General features: G+C 38.1%; 1 protein-coding gene across 19 annotated transcripts in view; it reads left to right on the forward strand.

Annotated features, from left to right (window-relative positions):
* Positions 1–16,296, forward strand: part of PLEKHA5 (pleckstrin homology domain containing A5) — a 167,460-nt gene extending 151,164 nt beyond the window's left edge. For 12 of the 19 annotated variants that reach the window (XM_042889517.1, XM_042889515.1, XM_042889516.1 and 9 more), the window contains 7 exons: positions 2,369–2,484; positions 3,755–3,964; positions 6,672–6,830; positions 8,152–8,279; positions 9,116–9,261; positions 10,403–10,487; positions 13,369–16,296. In XM_042889517.1, the coding sequence (XP_042745451.1) occupies positions 2,369–2,484; positions 3,755–3,964; positions 6,672–6,830; positions 8,152–8,279; positions 9,116–9,261; positions 10,403–10,487; positions 13,369–13,387 (863 nt within the window). In that variant the 3' untranslated portion in view covers positions 13,388–16,296. Of the gene's footprint in view, positions 1–2,368; positions 2,485–3,754; positions 3,965–6,671; positions 6,831–8,151; positions 8,280–9,115; positions 9,262–10,402; positions 10,508–13,368 lie in introns of all 19 variants that reach the window. The other 7 variants (XM_042889503.1, XM_042889519.1, XM_042889521.1 and 4 more) reach the window with 2 other exon arrangements.
* Positions 16,297–18,539: the final 2,243 nt, after the last annotated feature.

Raw genomic sequence — 18,539 nt, forward strand, 5'->3', positions numbered from 1 at the left:
AGTGCAGGGAGGGCTATTTGTCTTCATTCAAAATAGAGTGAAGTGAGTTTATCATAGCTGTGCTTTATCATTTGGTCCATTCCTTTTGGATTTCCTGACAGCTATTTTCTTGTTTTGTGTGCTTGTAACAACAATCCCATGCAGCAGGAAAAATACAACCCTTCCTGGTTTTGGTTGTTGTTTGTTTGTTCTTTGTAGTGCATATGACATTATAACCATATGCTGTTCCAACAAACATTTTTATGCCATTCTGTCATAAGAGTTTATAAGCTCTAAGGGGAACAAACTCAAAGGCAGCTCATGTCTGAAACCTCCAATCTGTTTTAAGAAGTCATCCTTAAATGACATTTTTCAGAATGCTTCTGAAAAATAAGTAGATTTCAGAGGAAACTTTTTAATGTTTTTCTCACTCACTGTGTGTGTTACTGTACTGAACATTTCTGATGTTTTTTTCTGTCAGCCCTTCCCCTCCCGTTTCAAGTGACAGCAGACAAACGTTTTAACAGGACTATGTAAAGCAACCCATACAGCTCTCTGCAAGCAGAGGAATATTTATGACCTGAGTGGCACATAAAAGTGACACTAAAGGAAAATGGACTTAAGCTGTGTTTTATCCTTTTCATGTGTAAAGGAGACCCAAACTGTTGTTTTGTAGTTTTTGTTCTGAATGATGTATTTGGCATTCAAATAACTCCAGACTATTTTGTCAGCCTATCAGACAATTTGGAGAAATAGTTGACCCTTCGACTGAGTCAGTATGTCCTCTGAAGTCAGTGTGACTTCAGGAAAAACAAGGGGAGGTAATTTGACCATCAGAGAATATAAGTCCATTTTTATAGGCAAAAACTGCAAAAAAACCCAGTATTTTTAATACTTTGATTTCCTGCATGTATGAAGAAGGAAAGATGAAACATATTACTTAGTTATATATGTATATTTTTGTGACTTTTACGTTCAGTTTTCTACTACCTTAATTACATTTTGGCAGAAGTTCTCTAAGCAGAAAAACTCCAGTGGTGAGTTATCGTTATGAAGGGCAGAATGCATGGTGGGCAGCAGGACACAGAATATCCTCAGCTCCCAGCCAGACAGACCCTGGCTGCTACTCTTCTCTGTCCATGAGCTGCAAGGCTGAGCATACAGGCACTGTGCACAGGCACACATGCTCTGAACAGACCCAGCTAACCACAACTGTAAAACAGTTTTGAGACCAGTGACATTGCAAGCACTGCATAAGTTAAAACAGCACTCAAATAAAAGTGGAACAACACAGATAACCGTGATCCTCTTCTCACTTGCCAGCTGACCAGGCTGAAAGTTTGTTGGCTGGTCTCATACCTACACATGAGTGGGCCACTCCAAAGGCTGCCTGCACCTATGGTATTTCCAGCAGCCAGCTCTTGAGTTTCTCCAACCTCTCCAGTAGTGAGATCTCGAGATTAAAAATCTCTTGGACACTTGGCTCCCAAACCTCATGCTCTGCTTGCTGCCTGAAGTTCATTTAGCATCTAGCATAGACAGAAGAGTCCTCCTGGGTAGCAGATCCATACCTATGGCCCATGTGGTAGCCAGCCTGTGCACGTGCAGGCTCTGCCATCTCTCTGGCCCCAGCCCTATGATCTGTCTCCCCCTCTCTCACATGCTACTACATGGAAAGGAAAACCTACATGAAAAATATGTGTGAATAAAGTTTAGTAAGAAGAATGGACAGGCTGCAACTGTCAGGCTCAGGACTTGATGAGACAAGCATACTGGAAAACAATTTGCTTACACAAAGCTGAGCCTTTTTATTCCCCCTCTGTTTTATGCCATGCTTGTTTTTTCCTATCTGCCTTGCCCCTTCTTTTTCTCAACCTTTGTTTCTACCCAAATAAGCAATCCACTTGTAATTACTTTTCCTGCATCAGTCCAACCTTTTAAAAATTATTTCCAGTACTATCACCTAGGTAATGTTGGCTTTAAATAGCTGTACTGGTATGGTCACCTGCTGGCCTTGCAAGCTCTCTTCCACAGAAAGTCCCAGATTCTGCCTTCCTGTTATCTGTGAAGCCTATGAATCTATGAAAGCCTAACTATCTTTCACACAGTTCCCCCTTAACCATATGTAAAGTCTAGCCATTGCACACAGCACTGTCTAACTTTTGTCCATTTCTCACTGTTATTTTTATGTCCAGCAATTTCTCATGCCATACGCAGTATTTAGCCATGCTCTTCTCTGCCTAACCTGCTGGTCATCTGCCTGCATACCTTAATGGATACGCAGAGTTTGAGTAGTTTCCAAGGCTGACAACATGCATGTAGTAGAAAACAAAGTGCTGTTTGATTATGCTTTGCATAGGACTTAGTATGTTGCTTTACTGTTTCACAGGCTCACATTTCCCAGTGGGAGTTGTACCACCCAGAACCAAATCACCAACCCCAGAATCCTCAACAATAGCATCCTATGTCACTTTAAGGAAGAATAAGAAGATAGATCTAAGAACGGTAATTTAAAGTAGCTTTCAAGCATTGATGGATAATGAGGTGTTAATTTCTAAGCTTAATTTCTGCAGTTACTTGAAAAGTTGCAGCTATCTTTTTAATTTCCTTTACATAAAAATCACTGTGATATAAAGTGAAATATAATCTATTCAGTTAGCTGAGACAGCTGTAGAGAAAATAACAAAATTGTAAGGGTCATGTATGTTAAACTGCAAAGAGATTTCATTACACTAAAGCTGGCTAAGAACTACATGGTAATGTTAAATCTACTAAGCAGCTGGAAACTGAAGTTTGGGCTTAAGTTGAAAAGACATGAAGCATCTTTCGTTAAAAGCTTTCAAGAGTATATTTGGATTCTGAAGCATTTTAACAGCCTCTGTAAAATACGTAGGGGATTTTATTTTAATACTACATTGATCTGGGAAAAGCTAAAGCAGCCAGAAAGCGAAAATGTCAATCAGTATGTGGGTAGTAAACCTGGAATGTCAGGTTGGAGTCCTGCAGTCTCTGGGCTGAAGGCAGATGTTTACATGTAGCTTAGGCAAAAGTGGGGAAAATTTCTGCCTTCGTTGTAGGATGAATAGGTGAGGATAAGCTGTGGAAAGAATAGGAGAGCAGAGAGATGCTGAATGGAAAAAAAGTACCACTTGCAGAAGTGAAGCCAGTTGCTATGAATCTGCTGAAGGCAACCATTTGCCCAAAGTAAATAGTTCTGTATTTTTTATGACAGAAAAATCTGAAAATTGGTGAATTTCAGGATTAGAGTGGGTAAAGCCATTGTTTTTTCAGGAATGATATAATGCTTAGAACTATGCATTTTTAAGTGATGCTAAATTCAGTTTGTTTCAGCATGGGCTTGCCATTAGGTGATCCCCAGCTGGGAATGGAATAAAAAGGCAGAAGTGAATATTAGATCAATTGGTATAAATGTCCTCGGTCGTTAAATTTCTCCTAAGTTTTCGTCTCAGGGGAGTCAGCTCTCTGGTATAATATCTGGTAAATTATTTCAACTTCACACAAAAGGTCTGAAAAAGTTTGTACCCATTGTCTTGATATTAAGCATTGATGATAACAATACCACTGTTTAAAAAAAAAAATGTATTTTTAATTTTGGTGTTTATTTGTTAATCTTGTGTCTTGTTTGTATATACGAGAGATCTTTTCTTGCCCACAATTCCTCTGCTTTTTAATAGTCATTAGGTGGTCTTTCTGATAAGCTAGATAGCTAAGAATCTTGCTGCTTTTAAAGAATGTGTATTTTCTTCCTTTTAAGGAAAGACCAAGAAGTGCAGTGGAGCAGTTGTGTCTTGCAGAAAGCACACGGCCTCGAATGACTGTGGAGGAACAGATGGAAAGAATAAAAAGACACCAACAAGCTTGCCTGAGAGAGAAGAGGAAAGGACTAAATATTATTGGTGTTTCAGACCAGTCAGCATCACAGAATCTATCTTTTGTCAGAGATAATCCATTCAAATCGGCACAGGTTGGTCCAAGTTCTTAAAAACAATTTAAAAAATAATAACAAAAGTAATAATCTTGAAAAGTCATGTGACAGTATAGGTGTCTAATAACTGAGATTGTTCATATAGAGAAGCTGTTGCAATTCTCTGCCAGACACGAGAAAGGGCAATGACAACCTTCATGTTTATACCTAGTGACAGTAGAAGTCACTTATTTAGGGAAATAAGTAATTTAATTCTACATATGATCTTTGATTATCCATTGTGATGTTTGTTAACAGTTAATGCTTGTTGTCAGATGTAGCAAACAGCATGAATGCACACTTTGTGACTAAAAGCAGTATCGGGGAGAACCACGATTCATTTGATGTATAAATTATGAAGATTTTCTGTCATGCAACATATTCAAACATCTATAACATGAGTTACAAAACATTTCTAGATAGGAATGTATATTTATGATGATTGTGTTAACTGATGCTCTCTAGTTGTGCTGAGTCCATAAATACAGAAAAATAAATCACTTCCATTTTCATGCATTCTTAAGCAATTAAGGCAAAGCAGAGTGTGTTCTGAACATGCAAGAGTGGGGAGAGAAGATGAGGGTGCAATTGCTTGACGCTGACCAGGAAATATGTCTTAAATAAATAAATAAATTCTGAACTACAATAAATCTCTGAACAAACAAATTCCACGTAACAGTTGTAAGTCTACTACTTTTTGACTGCTGAGTCAGGAAATTAGTTCTCTTTTTTCAATAGAAGTTATGTTTTCCATCTTCTGCTATACTTTTTTTTTTTCTTCAGATCATGCTGACTTTTTTTTTTACAGTAACATGCACATATCTCCTTTCATGTTTTGTATCTGCTTATCCAAGACCAGATTAAATGCATCACACTGTTTAGAAGGTGCCTATTTTCACATATATGTTAGCTTTTTTTTTTTTTTTCCCTCTGAGCACACTAAATTGTCTTCAGAGCTATAGGGAAGTTCCTTCAACAGCACTGGATCGCCAGAAGGCACTGAATTCATGTTTTCCTTTTGCATTAGATAATCTATTTGGGACCACATCATGAGTGATGTAGTTGAATGTAGTGGCTCCTCCAAACTTTTTTGTGATTAACTTGGCATTTCCCAAGAAGTTCAAAGCAAAGCTCTGCAGATGTTTCTTGTAGTAGAATTTACACATTTGAGCATCACAATTGTTTAGAAGGTGGGATAGTGAAAGAGTGATAGGACAAGAGGAAATGGTTTTAAACTGAGATGGGAGGTTTAGGTTAGATATTACGAGGAAGTTTTTCACACAGGATGGTGACACAGTGGAACAGGTTGCCCAGGAGGCATTCAAGGTCAGGCTGAATGTGGCTCTGGGCAGCCTGGTCTGGTGGTTGCTGACCCTGCACATAGCAGGGGGTTGAAACTAGATAATCATTGTGGCCCTTTTCAACCCAGGCCATCCTATGATTCTATGATTCTCACCAATTCCTTAAGTTAATTCATAACTCAGAGTGAGGAAACTGTAGTCGTGTGTGTCATACCTGGCTTGCCAGCACGTAGGGAAACAGGATGGGGAAGCAGTCAGACCCTCAGCAGCAGCAGTGACTGCTGCTGCACAGAGTTCTGAAGGATGCTGGTCATGTCAGCATGTTCTCCAGTCCTCTGAGCTACATGGGTGAGAAAAGAAATTTTTCCATGCCTGTTGATTTCATACAGAAAAGTGACACAGTGACATTTAACTGCTGGAAATCTTTTCAGTTGTTTTTTTTTTTCCTTTTTTTTTCCTTTTTTTTGCGTGTGAAGAAAGGAAAGATGAAAGGATTTTATGAACAGCCCACTATGTAATTTTTAAGTGATTACCAAAATAGTAAAGGAAGTTGTCTAACAAGTGTTATTGTTTGGGGCAAGTGTAAGATATGGGTGCATACTTTGTATAAGAAAGCAGAGAGATTGATTTGTAGACTGACTTTAATAGAATTTCCCCTTTTCGACATGCATGTGCTAAATCAGACAGGAATTCAGCCAGAAGATGTACTACTTTCCTGGATCCTATTTTTCTCCACCCTAGTACTTAGTGTGTTGCAACACATAAGAACTTCAGTTCTGTTGGATTCACTCTTATGCCAACATAATGTTCAGAGTTCAGAATCTTAAGTCACTTCTACCACCCTTCCTCAAAATGTTTATATCAAACATATTCTCGTACAGTAGACTTTTTTAAGGAATAACTGATACGGAGTTCTTAGTGTCTTTTGCTTATACTCTGCCATTATCAGATATTATGTTGACCTCTGTTAAATCAGTTACCAGCAAAGGCTTGGAAGATACCTGAGATACTTGGCAGAGTGCACATAGGTGTGCAGCTGATTTTGCACTGGCAGCAGATTTTTATATGAATGGAATTTCAGAGGATAGAAATGCTAGAGATTTTTGCAGGTGGAAAAGGAGATTAATCTTGAAAAGTAAAAAAAGCAGCTAGGTTCAACTGTTTTGAAAGGCATAATAATGAGAAAATTCCAAGTTTTTTCTTAAAAAAAAAAGAAAAAGAAAAAAGCCAACATTATCCTTATTGCACTGTGATGTGCTTGGCAATGGAATGTCATGGAAAAAAGTGTTTTGAGTTAAGATGCTTTAGTTTTTCACACAGCTTTCTTAGCACAACACGAGACTTGGACCTGACACTGTAATAACTGTTTTTAGAACAAATGTCTCTATATCAATTTTGTTCTGCAGAATCGCAAAAAGGATGAAAGTGTATCTAGTCACATAAAGGAATTAGAGAGCACCACTAAAGATAATAATTTGAAACAAAAAAATGAAAGTCCTGAAGAAGAAATAGTGCAAGTAAAACATGATGGAGAACGAGAACATAATTCAGGTTTTACAAAAGAGGTACTGAACTCTCCTTAACTGTGCTGCTCATCAGCCTATCTTGCAGTAGAAAAGTATTTTTAACCACAGACAGCAGGGTATGGGAAGCCAAGCAAAATTCCTTTTTCTTGGAAGATTACCATTTATTTTTGTATTTTAAAAATGTAGTAGTAGTGCAAAATGGTATCAGATCAGTCGATTGCCTAGAGATTGAATTTGCTTATATGTATATACAGTCTTCTTAAATTTTGTTCTAATTTCCTCTTAACTTTACTTCATTTCACATTAATTTTCTTTTATTGTCTTGATTGACCAGAAAATTAAAAACATATATGATCTTTATTTCTTTGGGTTTGGAAACAAACCCAGTGCTGATGCATCTTTAATAATCATTGATCTGTGTGGTTTTTGATGGTCATTTTATACACCTGACTTTTTTCCATGGTTGGCTGTAGTGCATCAAACACTGTGCAGGACAGAGCATAAGGCTGATGCAGCAACTCATACATGGAAGTAGGCACAACTGTAGTCTGTGCTGTTTGGCCATCAGATTGATTTCTGTCTTGATATCATCTCAGGCTCCATTAGCAGTGAGTTACCTCTGTATTTCTGGTAGCAAAGTGCCCTAAGGACTCAGCAAAAGCAGACTGACTGTGGAGAACAGACTACTAGAATTGTTTCCACGTAATCATATCCTCCTTGGAGTGTCATATTTTTAAAATCTTGTGTGTACTTTTTTTTATCTTTTTCACTATGTATTCTTTCATTAATCTCTTGTTGCTTTTATTTTCCCACTCCTTTTTCCTTTCTCTTTCCTATTTTATATTTGGTTTGTTTGTTTTGTTTGTTTGGTTTTTAGAATGTTATAAAATCAAATAGCTACCATTTGTTATTCTTCTAGAACACTTTCTGTTGAGAGTTGCTTTGTGTTAAGTATGCAAACCCCTTAAAGGAGTATTTCATAATATGCTAATATTGGTCCTTGCTAACCAAACCTTTAAGAGCAGTATTCAAGCTCGTTGTTCAAGTACTGCAGTTGCTGGAATCTTTGGCATTGTGCAGAGAGGGATACCATACAAAACCTAGGCAGGCTGCAGTCCAAAGAGTTCTGGAAGTAATTAAGACGAGCCCTACCCATTGGCTCTGGTCTGAGTTTCAGGATAACTCTATTAACCTGAATGGCATTGATAAAAATTTCTTAAGTTATGTAATTCTAAGTTACTAAGTATACATGATGGCAAAATTTGTCTGTTAATAAAACTGTTTCCTGATACTTTATTTCTTATCTACCACTTAGTGGGTGTTACTGCTTTTTTGTTTCATGATTTCAATTTTTTTATAGCTGACAAAAACTGATGATTTTTTATCAGATACACATGTTGTATCTGACTCAAAAGAAGTGAATAATGAAGAGAAAGCAGAAAAGGAAAAGAATAATAAAGTGGAAGAAACACATGATGGTGATATAAGGTAAAAATAAAACAAGATGTTCAAAGACTATTTTAAACTTGCATGTTGTATTTATTAGTTGAACGTACCAAGCAACTAATGAAATACTGTCATAATACTTCTGAGGTATACTTGTATGTTTTGAAGTGGTTTCCATACAGAGAAATCCAGTGAGAAACTTGCAGGAGTTCTGTAAGAGGTAATGAGTTGGTACGAGGGGTGATGTTTATTCCCAGGTACTGCCCAAGTTACAGATATGTTCATGATTCTGGCTTTGTGTTACAAAATGTGCTTAGTAGTGTCAGTCCAAGTTCTGTATCAGTTTAATATGAAACCTTCAGCCAGGGCTTCTATTGCAAGCTCTTTAACACTGGTGTTTATGAAAGCATTGCATTTACAGACAGATTCAACAGTTTACTTTATACCTTTTGACCTTTATTTGACAGTTTGGGAGTATTGCAGAATTAGACAAAGACTGTATATCAGATATTTCTCTTTAATGATTCCTAACTTTATTGTAAGTTGTGCAGATTCTACAGTTTCACAGTCGATCCTGAGTTCTTATATTAGACCATAACTTTCTCACAGCATACTTCATCAAAATAGGTATCACACAGCAGGAACCTGTATGAGTATGCTAAGGAAAAGAGCTCAGTTTCTAGCATATGTTTTTTTTTAGGTCTAACTTTACGTGGTAGAAGGGTTTGAAAACACGTATTTAACTTCTATTACACAAACTCACCAGTTGCAACTTTGTCTATTAACAAAAGAAAATTAAATTGTGACTCCTATACTTAGTGGCTAGCACTTGAAATTAAGTTAGTGAGTTCTAAAAGCCGTGGTTTTTTTTCCGTCAGCTTGCAGAGTGTGACCACAGTTTCAAACCACAAACCCAAAACCGGTTCAGAAGAAAGTGAAGCAGCTAGTGTTCAAGAGCAAAAAGGAATTATTGCTTCATTTGAATTAGCAGCACAGTCTTCAAAAGGAAATCAGGCAACAGCAGGTATGGAAAAGAGTTTGACTAAAACAAAAGTTACACGGGACATATAAAAACTTCATTTCATTGTGATGATGTCTTTTGATGCTCAAAAACCCTTGTGATTTGAGAAGCGCTGAGCTGGTCTGAATATTAAGTATAGGTTTTTACAGCATAGAGAAAAGTAGTTTCCTGCTGGGTAGCTACAGTAATTCCATTTTTTCTGAGGTTTTAATGTAGATTTTGTGGTAGCATTTATTTCAGGGAATTATTTGACTTTAGCCAAAAATTAAGTCATCTTGTAGTTATTGGTTGGAGCAAATCCTTCCCTCTTTATCTTATAGGACAGTATCTCAATCCCAGGTATGTATGAACTATTTGATCTCCTGGCTGATGGACAGCCTCGAGTTTTAAACTGTGAACCACAATTTGGTCGTGATTTCAGATGCAGGAACAGCTGAAGACATTAGCTGATTGGTACAAAGACCTGCGGTGTACTTTGCAAGAACAAAAAGGTGGAAAAAAGCAAAACTTTGTGCAAAGAGGAAAAGAAGAGGGGTGCAGATGGGTGAAGAGGAAGTTGATTATAGAATTTAGTATATAATTAGGATATTCAGTAATGGGAGTGGTTATGTAAGCCAGATACTTCGATCTATGGATATAAAAGGTGACCTGAACCTTTGCAATGCAGTCAGCAGTTTTTTCCTGTGACTTGGTAATCAAAACTGGAACTTGTAAATGTAAAAACTGTAGCACCAAGCAGAATAACAAATAGTTAACCTGAGCTGGGATATAAAGATGGTTCTGAAAGTATCCCAGCTAGTTAAATTGTACGTACTTTTTCCTCTGACATAACATGTTAGTATTCGTGTGTCTGTTCTTTGTTCCTGAGATGATCTACTAGTTGTGTATAGGCTTGAGTCTTTTCTGAGATGTTTTGTTTCTTGAAAGAAACGGCCCTTGCTGACAACAGCTACGCTGTCCCCTGAAGTTGTGCTCACTGTGCTGATCAGATTTTAAGTCTTAACTTGTGTAACTTTCATTTGGTTCTGCTTATATTGATTGTGGCTTGAAATGGTGATTTTCAAGCTTATGTTTACTATGTAAGCCAGCTAGCTTTTGCCTTGTGTAACTTGTTTTCTTGTTTATCTTACTGTATGACTCGCAGTGAAAAGTTTGCCTTCTTCACCAGAATCGTCATTGTCACCAGCTTCATCTACACAACCACAGCTCACAGAAGGATCACATTTCATGTGTGTATAGTTACAGAGAAGTACGTCTTTTTTCCCACCCCTCCTGTCATTTTTCTAATACCATTCTGAGTGTATGTACTGCAGGTATCTTTGAGAAACATCTGTGGACAGTACTTGGCAAGACAAAGATATCTACTACGTTGAGTGTAAACTAACTGGAACACGAAACAAGTACACATATTGACTTGTTTGCAAGTCATGTGTTCCATACTCAAATACAAAGGACTAATTGGCTTGTTTTGCCACAGGTGGCAGCATAACAGCCCTTTGAATTACATGAGAACCTAGGCTGTTACAGAGCAGATAGACATTTAAGCTACCAGCATTAGTGCTCAGGTGCAAATGAATCTTGCTGCTTCCATGTGGGCAGCTGAAGTGAGATTTCTTAGTGATGCACTGAAGGGAATGGTCTAATACTCCAAAGAGTTTATGGCTTAAGATATGGATGAGTGAGGCATGACAAACAGAAAAGAAAAAAAATGAGGGTGAATGAAATGTAACAATTCCGTTGTGGGTTTTATTTCTATAGGGATAATCCTACTCAGTATTCTTCCCTGTCTTAGCTCATTTCAAGGAAGTTAGAAAGCATGAGTTTGGCTAGATTTACGTGTTCTTACCTGCAGTGTTACTGACTCAATAAATGGAGTTGGACATACAAGAAAGCATAATTGTTTGTACAGGTGTTTAAGGAAACCAGTATGATACCTACCTGAGTGCTGCTGCACTTTGCCAGCATTTAAAATGATCAACATCTCTTTGTTGTCAGGAAGTATCTATTTAAGTAGGCTTTCTGCTAAAGGAATGAGCTTGGCTTCAATGATCATGTCGAAAGCCATAGTTAATGCCATAAATTAAATGTAAGGAAATCTTATATTTGAGACTTTTCAGTCTTTCAGCATTGAGAGATCTGAAGATGCATTTTCTTATTTATTGCCCTGTATCGCCAAGCTTTCATCTTAGTAAAATTAGACATTAATCAACATAAACACTTTATCCTGCGTGAATTAAGTGCAGGAATCGGCATAAAAAGATTGTATTCAGTACCAACACCAGTGTTGCTCACTTTCTCCTGTATGCAGCCCATCGTTATGAAATTTAGTTTGGACTCTTGTACTTTCACTTAAAAGTGTTGTTATGAAATCATTTAAAAATAAGTGGCACTATTAATTTTTTTTTCTGGAAACCTGTGTTAAAGATTTTAATTTCACTGTATACATGCTGATGCATTCATGATGTTTGAACATTTACGTGTTTTGAAATAGGGCAAACTTTCAGGGCAGTGATGTGATTGAAACCACACTGCTGAATTCCTTCTGTAGCCACACCACAGATGCCTTGACAGGGGAGGCAACCTGCAGTTTCACCAGAGTTTTTTTTGTTTTGCTTTTTTTTTTTTTATCAGTTGCATTAAGTTACTTTTACCCCTTGTCATCAGCCCCAGCGATCAGTTCAGCAAAGTCATTTTAATTATTAATGCTGAACATGAGAGTAGCCAAAGTGAAGTGCTCACATAGTGACCTGCTTTGTAATGGAACAACTAACCCCTGACACCCCACAGTGTGTTGTAACCTCACAGGTAGTAAGTATGCAGCTACAACACTTGCATCTTAAGAATGATGCTGCAACACTTAGAATTGTATTGTTATGCTTATGGTAAAACAGGGCATCTGGGCTGCTGGTTGTAAAGCTATTGCTCTGCTCATATATGCACCACCATAACAAAGTAAAATAAATTATACCCCTTTGGGCTGTTTAATGTTTGAATTGAGTTGAAAAAACTATTCAACTGTGTGCATATACACTCTGCCTTTCTTTGGTGCACTTGTTACCTCTGCTAGTCAAGTGTTCCAGAGCCAATTCATGCCTTGAGCTGGGCCTTGTGTACATAGATGTAAGGAGAGTGGTCTGCCTGCCTGCAGTAGTTTCTGCCCCTTCCTCTCTGTGCTGCCACTCTGGTGTTTTGGAATGGTAAAAGATACATGCAGGAGCTGGGTGTCTCTCAAATGCAAGAAATCCTGGATACTAGAGGGCTGCAGCATCAGTCCTGTTCTTATGTGGCATCTGGAAAATGTATGGTAGATCTCAGAGTATCGTGAGGTAATACCTATATTTGGCTTGCTTGGTCAATTAGTAAAACTATACTCTGGGCACAGGGCCAGGAGAATTTGGCATAGGAAATTGGTGGCATAGGATATTCTGGGACTAAGGAAAACCCATTAGCACAAAGCTACTTTCTTTGTTACGGCCCTTTTTTGCAGAGGCACATTCTGGATGTGTAGCTCTGACACTGTTACATTATAAGCATTGCATTCAAGCAGAGTAGTGGAGGGATAATGAAATTTTAGCAGCATCAGGATCTGAAGCTCGGAAACACTTTTAACAACGAACTGCTAGCAGCTATTTATAGAAATCCTTTCAGCAATAACCAAAAGGCAGCAAGCTCGGGACTGAGCACAGGAACTTCAGCACGCTCATAGTGATGCTGCAGCACGGCCTCATGCAGGGACAGCGCTGTGTCCTGCTGCAAACAGCACCTGGCATTTGTCAAAGCAGGGAGGGCCTTTGCCACTGTCCCTGGTTCTATATGGAAAATGTTTGGAGCTGGCCATGTCAACAAGATAAAAACCTCAGGACAAAGACATTTTCCTAGTTGTGCAAAGTTGAAAAAAGTTTACTTTTGCTTCTTGCTGACAGTGAACTTTCTGAAAAGCTGATTTTGGAAACCACTTATTTCTGAGATACTCTATTATGTTCTACATCAGTGATAACTGCTGCTAGGATGAGGTCAGACATTCTGTGCCACGTTTAGTCCCAGGAGTTGTGTTATACAATATTCTGTTGTTGCTAAAATATGGTAACCTAACCTGTGTCTGTCTTCCAGCTCTAATGGCTTCTGTTGAAACAATTCATGCCTGAGATGTATGGACCTGACCTACGGAAATGTGAGAAGATATTGTACAGTATATTTTAAATCTATGAAATTCATAGTTCTGATGCTTTTGGCCACAGAGCATCATTTTATCACTTCCTGGAAAATGTTTATTCCAAGAGAGCTTTAAATGGCCCATATGTACACTCAACAACCTTCAGATCGTTCTCCTGATACCAGCTTGCTGCTATGATTTCTGTGCACATAAAATAAAGGCTCTTCTCAGTGTGCAGTCTATAGTCAGGACTTTATTTTCCAGAATTTAATGTTCTTTTAAGTATGGATCACATAAGTTTACTTTTTGGCTTCTTTTAGACGCATAACTCAGTTAATTTTACATATCACCACTAAAACCCTGTTTTACACTTTTTAAACACTACAATTTATTGTTTTGACATTTTATTTGTAAAAATTTTTATATATATATATATACATATAGATATATTTAAAATGTGCCATTTTTATTATTGCTTAGTAAAAGATGTCCTGTTTCTGCTGTAATTATTTCTTGGTCAGGTTGCAATGTCAGCAGTTACTGCCACACTTCTGTCAACATATACTTTGTCAGTGCTTACTTTTACTTAAATAAAATGGAGTGTAGGTATTTTGAGGTACTGGGCTTTTCCTTTGTTGGGTTAGAGTGTGTACAGCAATAAGCAGGTTCTCAATCCAGTACTTAGTTTGTGTACAAATGTAATTATGTTCATTGTATATATATTATACAATGAGCACATGCGATGTAAGTAAAGAAGCCACTTATTGTTCAGATAAGAATGTTCATATCCCATTTCTTTTATATCATAATAAATAAATGTTGATGTTCTTAAGGACTGGTATGGTTAGTGTTTCTTCCAGCAAGCAGATGTCGTACAGCATATTCCACCTTTTGATGTGGGGAGTGCAACAATCTTATCTCATTGGCGACACCACCTGTCAACCAGAGTAGCATGACAGACTCTTAAGATTCCAGTCTTCCTCTCCAGGAAAGAATAAGGCTGCAACACACAACAAAAAGACAACGTGAGATCGAGATGCAAGAAATACAGGTTCAGCTCCTGACTCTCCGGGCTTGTATCGTGATGTTGGAATAATCACTTAGTCATTCTGTGCGCCTCCATTTCCTGCCTGTTTATTTGAGACGGAATAGCCTGCCATGCTGTGGTGTGGCAAGTAGTAATTGAGTATTTGGAAACGTCGAATGCCACATTCAGTGGGGTTAAGGAGAGATGTATGATGATTCCTTGAGGCTTTGACATCTGCAAAGCATCTTCCAGAAACCGAGAGAAAACCCAAGGCCATTTGTCAAGTGTCATCATCCTACAGATGTTGCTGGCTTCACTTCTCCTTCTTACGCAGCTGTCTGAATTTGCCTGAGACGAGAGGTTTAGAAAAGAATGATGAAAAATGAAATGATTTAAAGGGCAAGCTTTTGAATCTAAGATGTAAAGCTAAGAAACCTTTTAAAGATTCAGGCAACCACTGTGTGCTTTGGTGCATGTGTGTGCCATAAGTAGGAAGGAAAGTTTCTTAAGAAGGCGACTGCCAGCTCTCATTGTGCTCTTTTTATCACACAAATCATAACCTATTCAAGTTAATCTTAAGGTACCAGAGAATATATAATTCAGTGTGCTTTTCCAAAGAGGAGTGCCTGAGATTGACACATGGTTTGAAATTAACTCCTTATCATTACCACCTTGAGAAGGAGATTGTGTTCACTGTACATTTCTGCCTCTCCCAGCTCTGCTCTCAGTTCTTTCTGTCACAGAGACACAGAGCACACTTTCTACCTGTTGCTCTGCCTTTTTCTTTGAAAAGCAGAGAACTGGGAGGCAGAAATTAGCAGTGGAGCTTGGAGGGTCATAGCGAAAGAGGTGGCAGAGGGAAAAGAGATGAATCATGATGCAGGCAGACAGCACGCAGCTTAAAGTCTGACCAAGTAGCCCTTCCTCTTTTTTTGGAACAAGAGTCCCAGATTAGCACATCCTTCTATCCAAAATGCAGAGCAAACAGGAGGAATGTGATTTTTATAGCTCAGCCAGCTGAGATTTAAGTTCAGCGGCATCCCTGGAACACCTGGGGCAAAACAAATACAACACACCCTGGTCCCTCCCTAACTCTTACACAGAGAGCTGTTCAGCTGTCAAGCTTTGCAATCTCTTTCTGTCCTTGCTGCCAAAAAAAAGATTTGCAACCAATAAAGGAAAGAATGACTAAGTGGTTTTTGGACATTTGTAGATCTTGTCTGTGTTTGAAGCAGCTGTCAGTTTGGTGTGTCTGCACAGTATGTGCAGTTTATGCTGAACTTGGGGGGGGCATGGGAGAATTTGCAAGTTTTGCTGGTGTGACTGTTGACAAAGATGGCAAAACATGAATGGTGCAGGAATGCAGTCATGCTCACAGACTGTAACTTCACCTCCTGTGGGCACTTGCAGCAAAGACTTGCTATTTCATTGGGTGCTCTATCTTTTTGTCTTATGGAAAAGAACTAATGGCTCTGTGTTCTCACAGAGCATTTACTGTCTTTTACCTCATCAGAATAACTCATCCCGGTGGTCGTACTCTGAGATACAGAAATATCAGAATACTGGTACTGTCAGCTTTCAAGCATCTATTTTAAGTTTGTATCTAGGATATTTTTATATTTCTGATCGATTGCTTTATTGGCTATTGCACTGACACTTGTATATACAGAACATGTACTTTTTTTCAAAAGCAAGAGTCCTTAGGAATAATGCAACACATTCTCTACAGATGTTCATGCTTTTCGGAACCAATTACATCTATTTTTGTCTTCTGTTCACCATTTGCACTGTTCCAAGACTACTAGAGAATGTGATTCTTTTCGCTCCCTCAATAAAGTGACATAACTCAAAAAAGTTATGGTTGGTGTCTTGGCAGTTTTTGTATGTCGTGGACTGTCTCACAGAACAAGGCTCCAGCAGGCAGTTGAAGCCCTAAGTTTGTATGTACTGTTACTGAGAGGGGAGAAGTAATCTTCAGTTCATACTTCTGTCTGTTGTAAAATGAATACAATATCCAATTTTCATGAAATCAGGAAAAAAAAAAAAAAAAAAAAAAAAAAAAGAAAAGCAGTTTGTTTTTATCTAAATCACTTCAACTGGGCAGTCTGGGAAGGAATCATTGCCAACCCTGTTGGATCCATGAGGTGTAGAAACCAGGAGTGTGTACACGAAGGATTTTTGTGCGTTACACTGCTAGCTATAGATGTATTAAATTCTCCAGTATTTGGACGGATGGGTCGGGTTGTATGCTGGGAGAGCAGAGCAGCAGAGTGGAAGGTTTTTATTCATGGCGGCTTTGATAGCTTTGACATCAAACTTCACATTGTACTTTAAAAATAAAGTCAATTCTTTTCTAATAAAAGCATTAATAGTGCTCATTCAGATCTCAGAAATGGGCCACCATGTCTTTTCTGCACAATATATTTTTGTCTCTGTGATCCTGGATTCTGCTGTATTTATTTTCTGAAGTTATTCTAGGGTTTGAATTCTCAGTTAAAATGTTATTTTCCATCTTTTGGAAGTTGACTTTTAAACGGCCTACGAGCAAATTGCCTATACCTGGCATTAATTGTATATCTGAAACAACTTCATTTAACTTTTTTAAAGATGCATGTGAAGATGACAAAGCAACATCTGGCCTTCATTTCTACTAAAGAACGGCATACATATACTTGCAGTTGTAATCCTTGGAGCTGCTCAGATTGTCCATATGGGAACGCTGAAGAAGCTGCTACAAAATAAAATAGAATATACTCTGGTGTTGGAAAGCAAATGTCTGGCCCAAAGCGAAGGCTAAAAGCAGCTGTTTTCTGAACTTGACACGCACAACTTATTACCCAGCTGTTCCAGATGCGTCGATATTCAAATGTTACTTACAGAATGAAGCTCTTGGTAGTTTTTGGAGATGTTTCTCCACTGCGTCCTATGCCAAAGAAAATGTTTTTAAAGTTTGCCTAAGTCCATTAGCTGGCTGTTGTTGTGAAACTGCAGGCAACTCGTAATTGTAGCTATGGGTAAATGACATCACCACGGCGGCTGGTGATCAATGGATTCATGTCGTGGTCTTGCTATGGATGTGTTAAAAGACACTATTTAGTCTGGGTTAGTCTGGTATAAAAGAAAAAGCTATGGGCAAGTGGTGCCGTTTCCAGTGGACTGCTGTAGAGAATAACAGGGCAAAAACAGATGTGATCTCATTAACTTCTTTATTGCTGAATCCAAACCTAAAATAAGGAATTGATTTTTTTTGTCAAATTCTATCCAGATCCCCTATTCAATGGAACAGGAATACTTCAAAGAATTTCAGACTAAAAATGGAAACACTCTCTTCCTCTTTTGAAGGTGAAATCAGTGGGGTTTAAAAGAAAAAAAGTATATAAAAAAATGCAGGCCCTGCAGATTCAACTTTATACATTGAAGAAGCAAAATTTACTCCTGACTTAGAGATTAGCTGGTGAAAACTTCCAAAAAATACCACCTTTCATCTATTGGTTTCCATGAATCAGTCAAGTGACTGCAGAACCCTGTTTGGCAGTTTTAAATGTACTCCTTCAGCCTAATGCGTAAAATGTTTTCTTGTATAGAAAAAAGTGCCTTATCCATACAGCAGCTGTCCCTACAGAAGCACAGGGACAACTAAATTCAGGTCACCAGTTTCCTTTGTGAAATTGCCCAAAAGTTTCAGTGGTTTGTACACTGAAGGCTCAAAACGTATCGTGTGTGTCACCTCACATTTCTAAGGAACTTGCATAAAAGTATCTCTTCTAGGAAATAGATTAGGAGAAAAAAAATATGTTTTTTAAAGTGCCAGTCACACTGCTAACAATCAAATAATGAGTAGGTGTAATTAGTAGGTACAAACAACTAGAAATTTCAGAAAACTACCGTTGATTGACAAGAGAACATTTCAAAGTGATTGCAAAAGAAAAAGCTGCGAAATTCAGCAACGCTCAACAATGTTGCAATTAAATAGGAATTTCTGCTCAGGCTTTACACTGACTGCACACGCAGCAGAGCACTCTGTGTTGTGCAGCTTTCTTCTTGGTAAAATCCCAAGAACGAGCGAGGAAGCTGTTTCAGATGTTTTAGCTCTTAAGATAA

This window comes from Lagopus leucura, unplaced genomic scaffold, assembly GCF_019238085.1.
Source record: "Lagopus leucura isolate 7727_CA_CO unplaced genomic scaffold, USGS_WTPT01 Super-Scaffold_100159, whole genome shotgun sequence".
NCBI classification, from domain to species: Eukaryota; Metazoa; Chordata; class Aves; order Galliformes; family Phasianidae; genus Lagopus; species Lagopus leucura.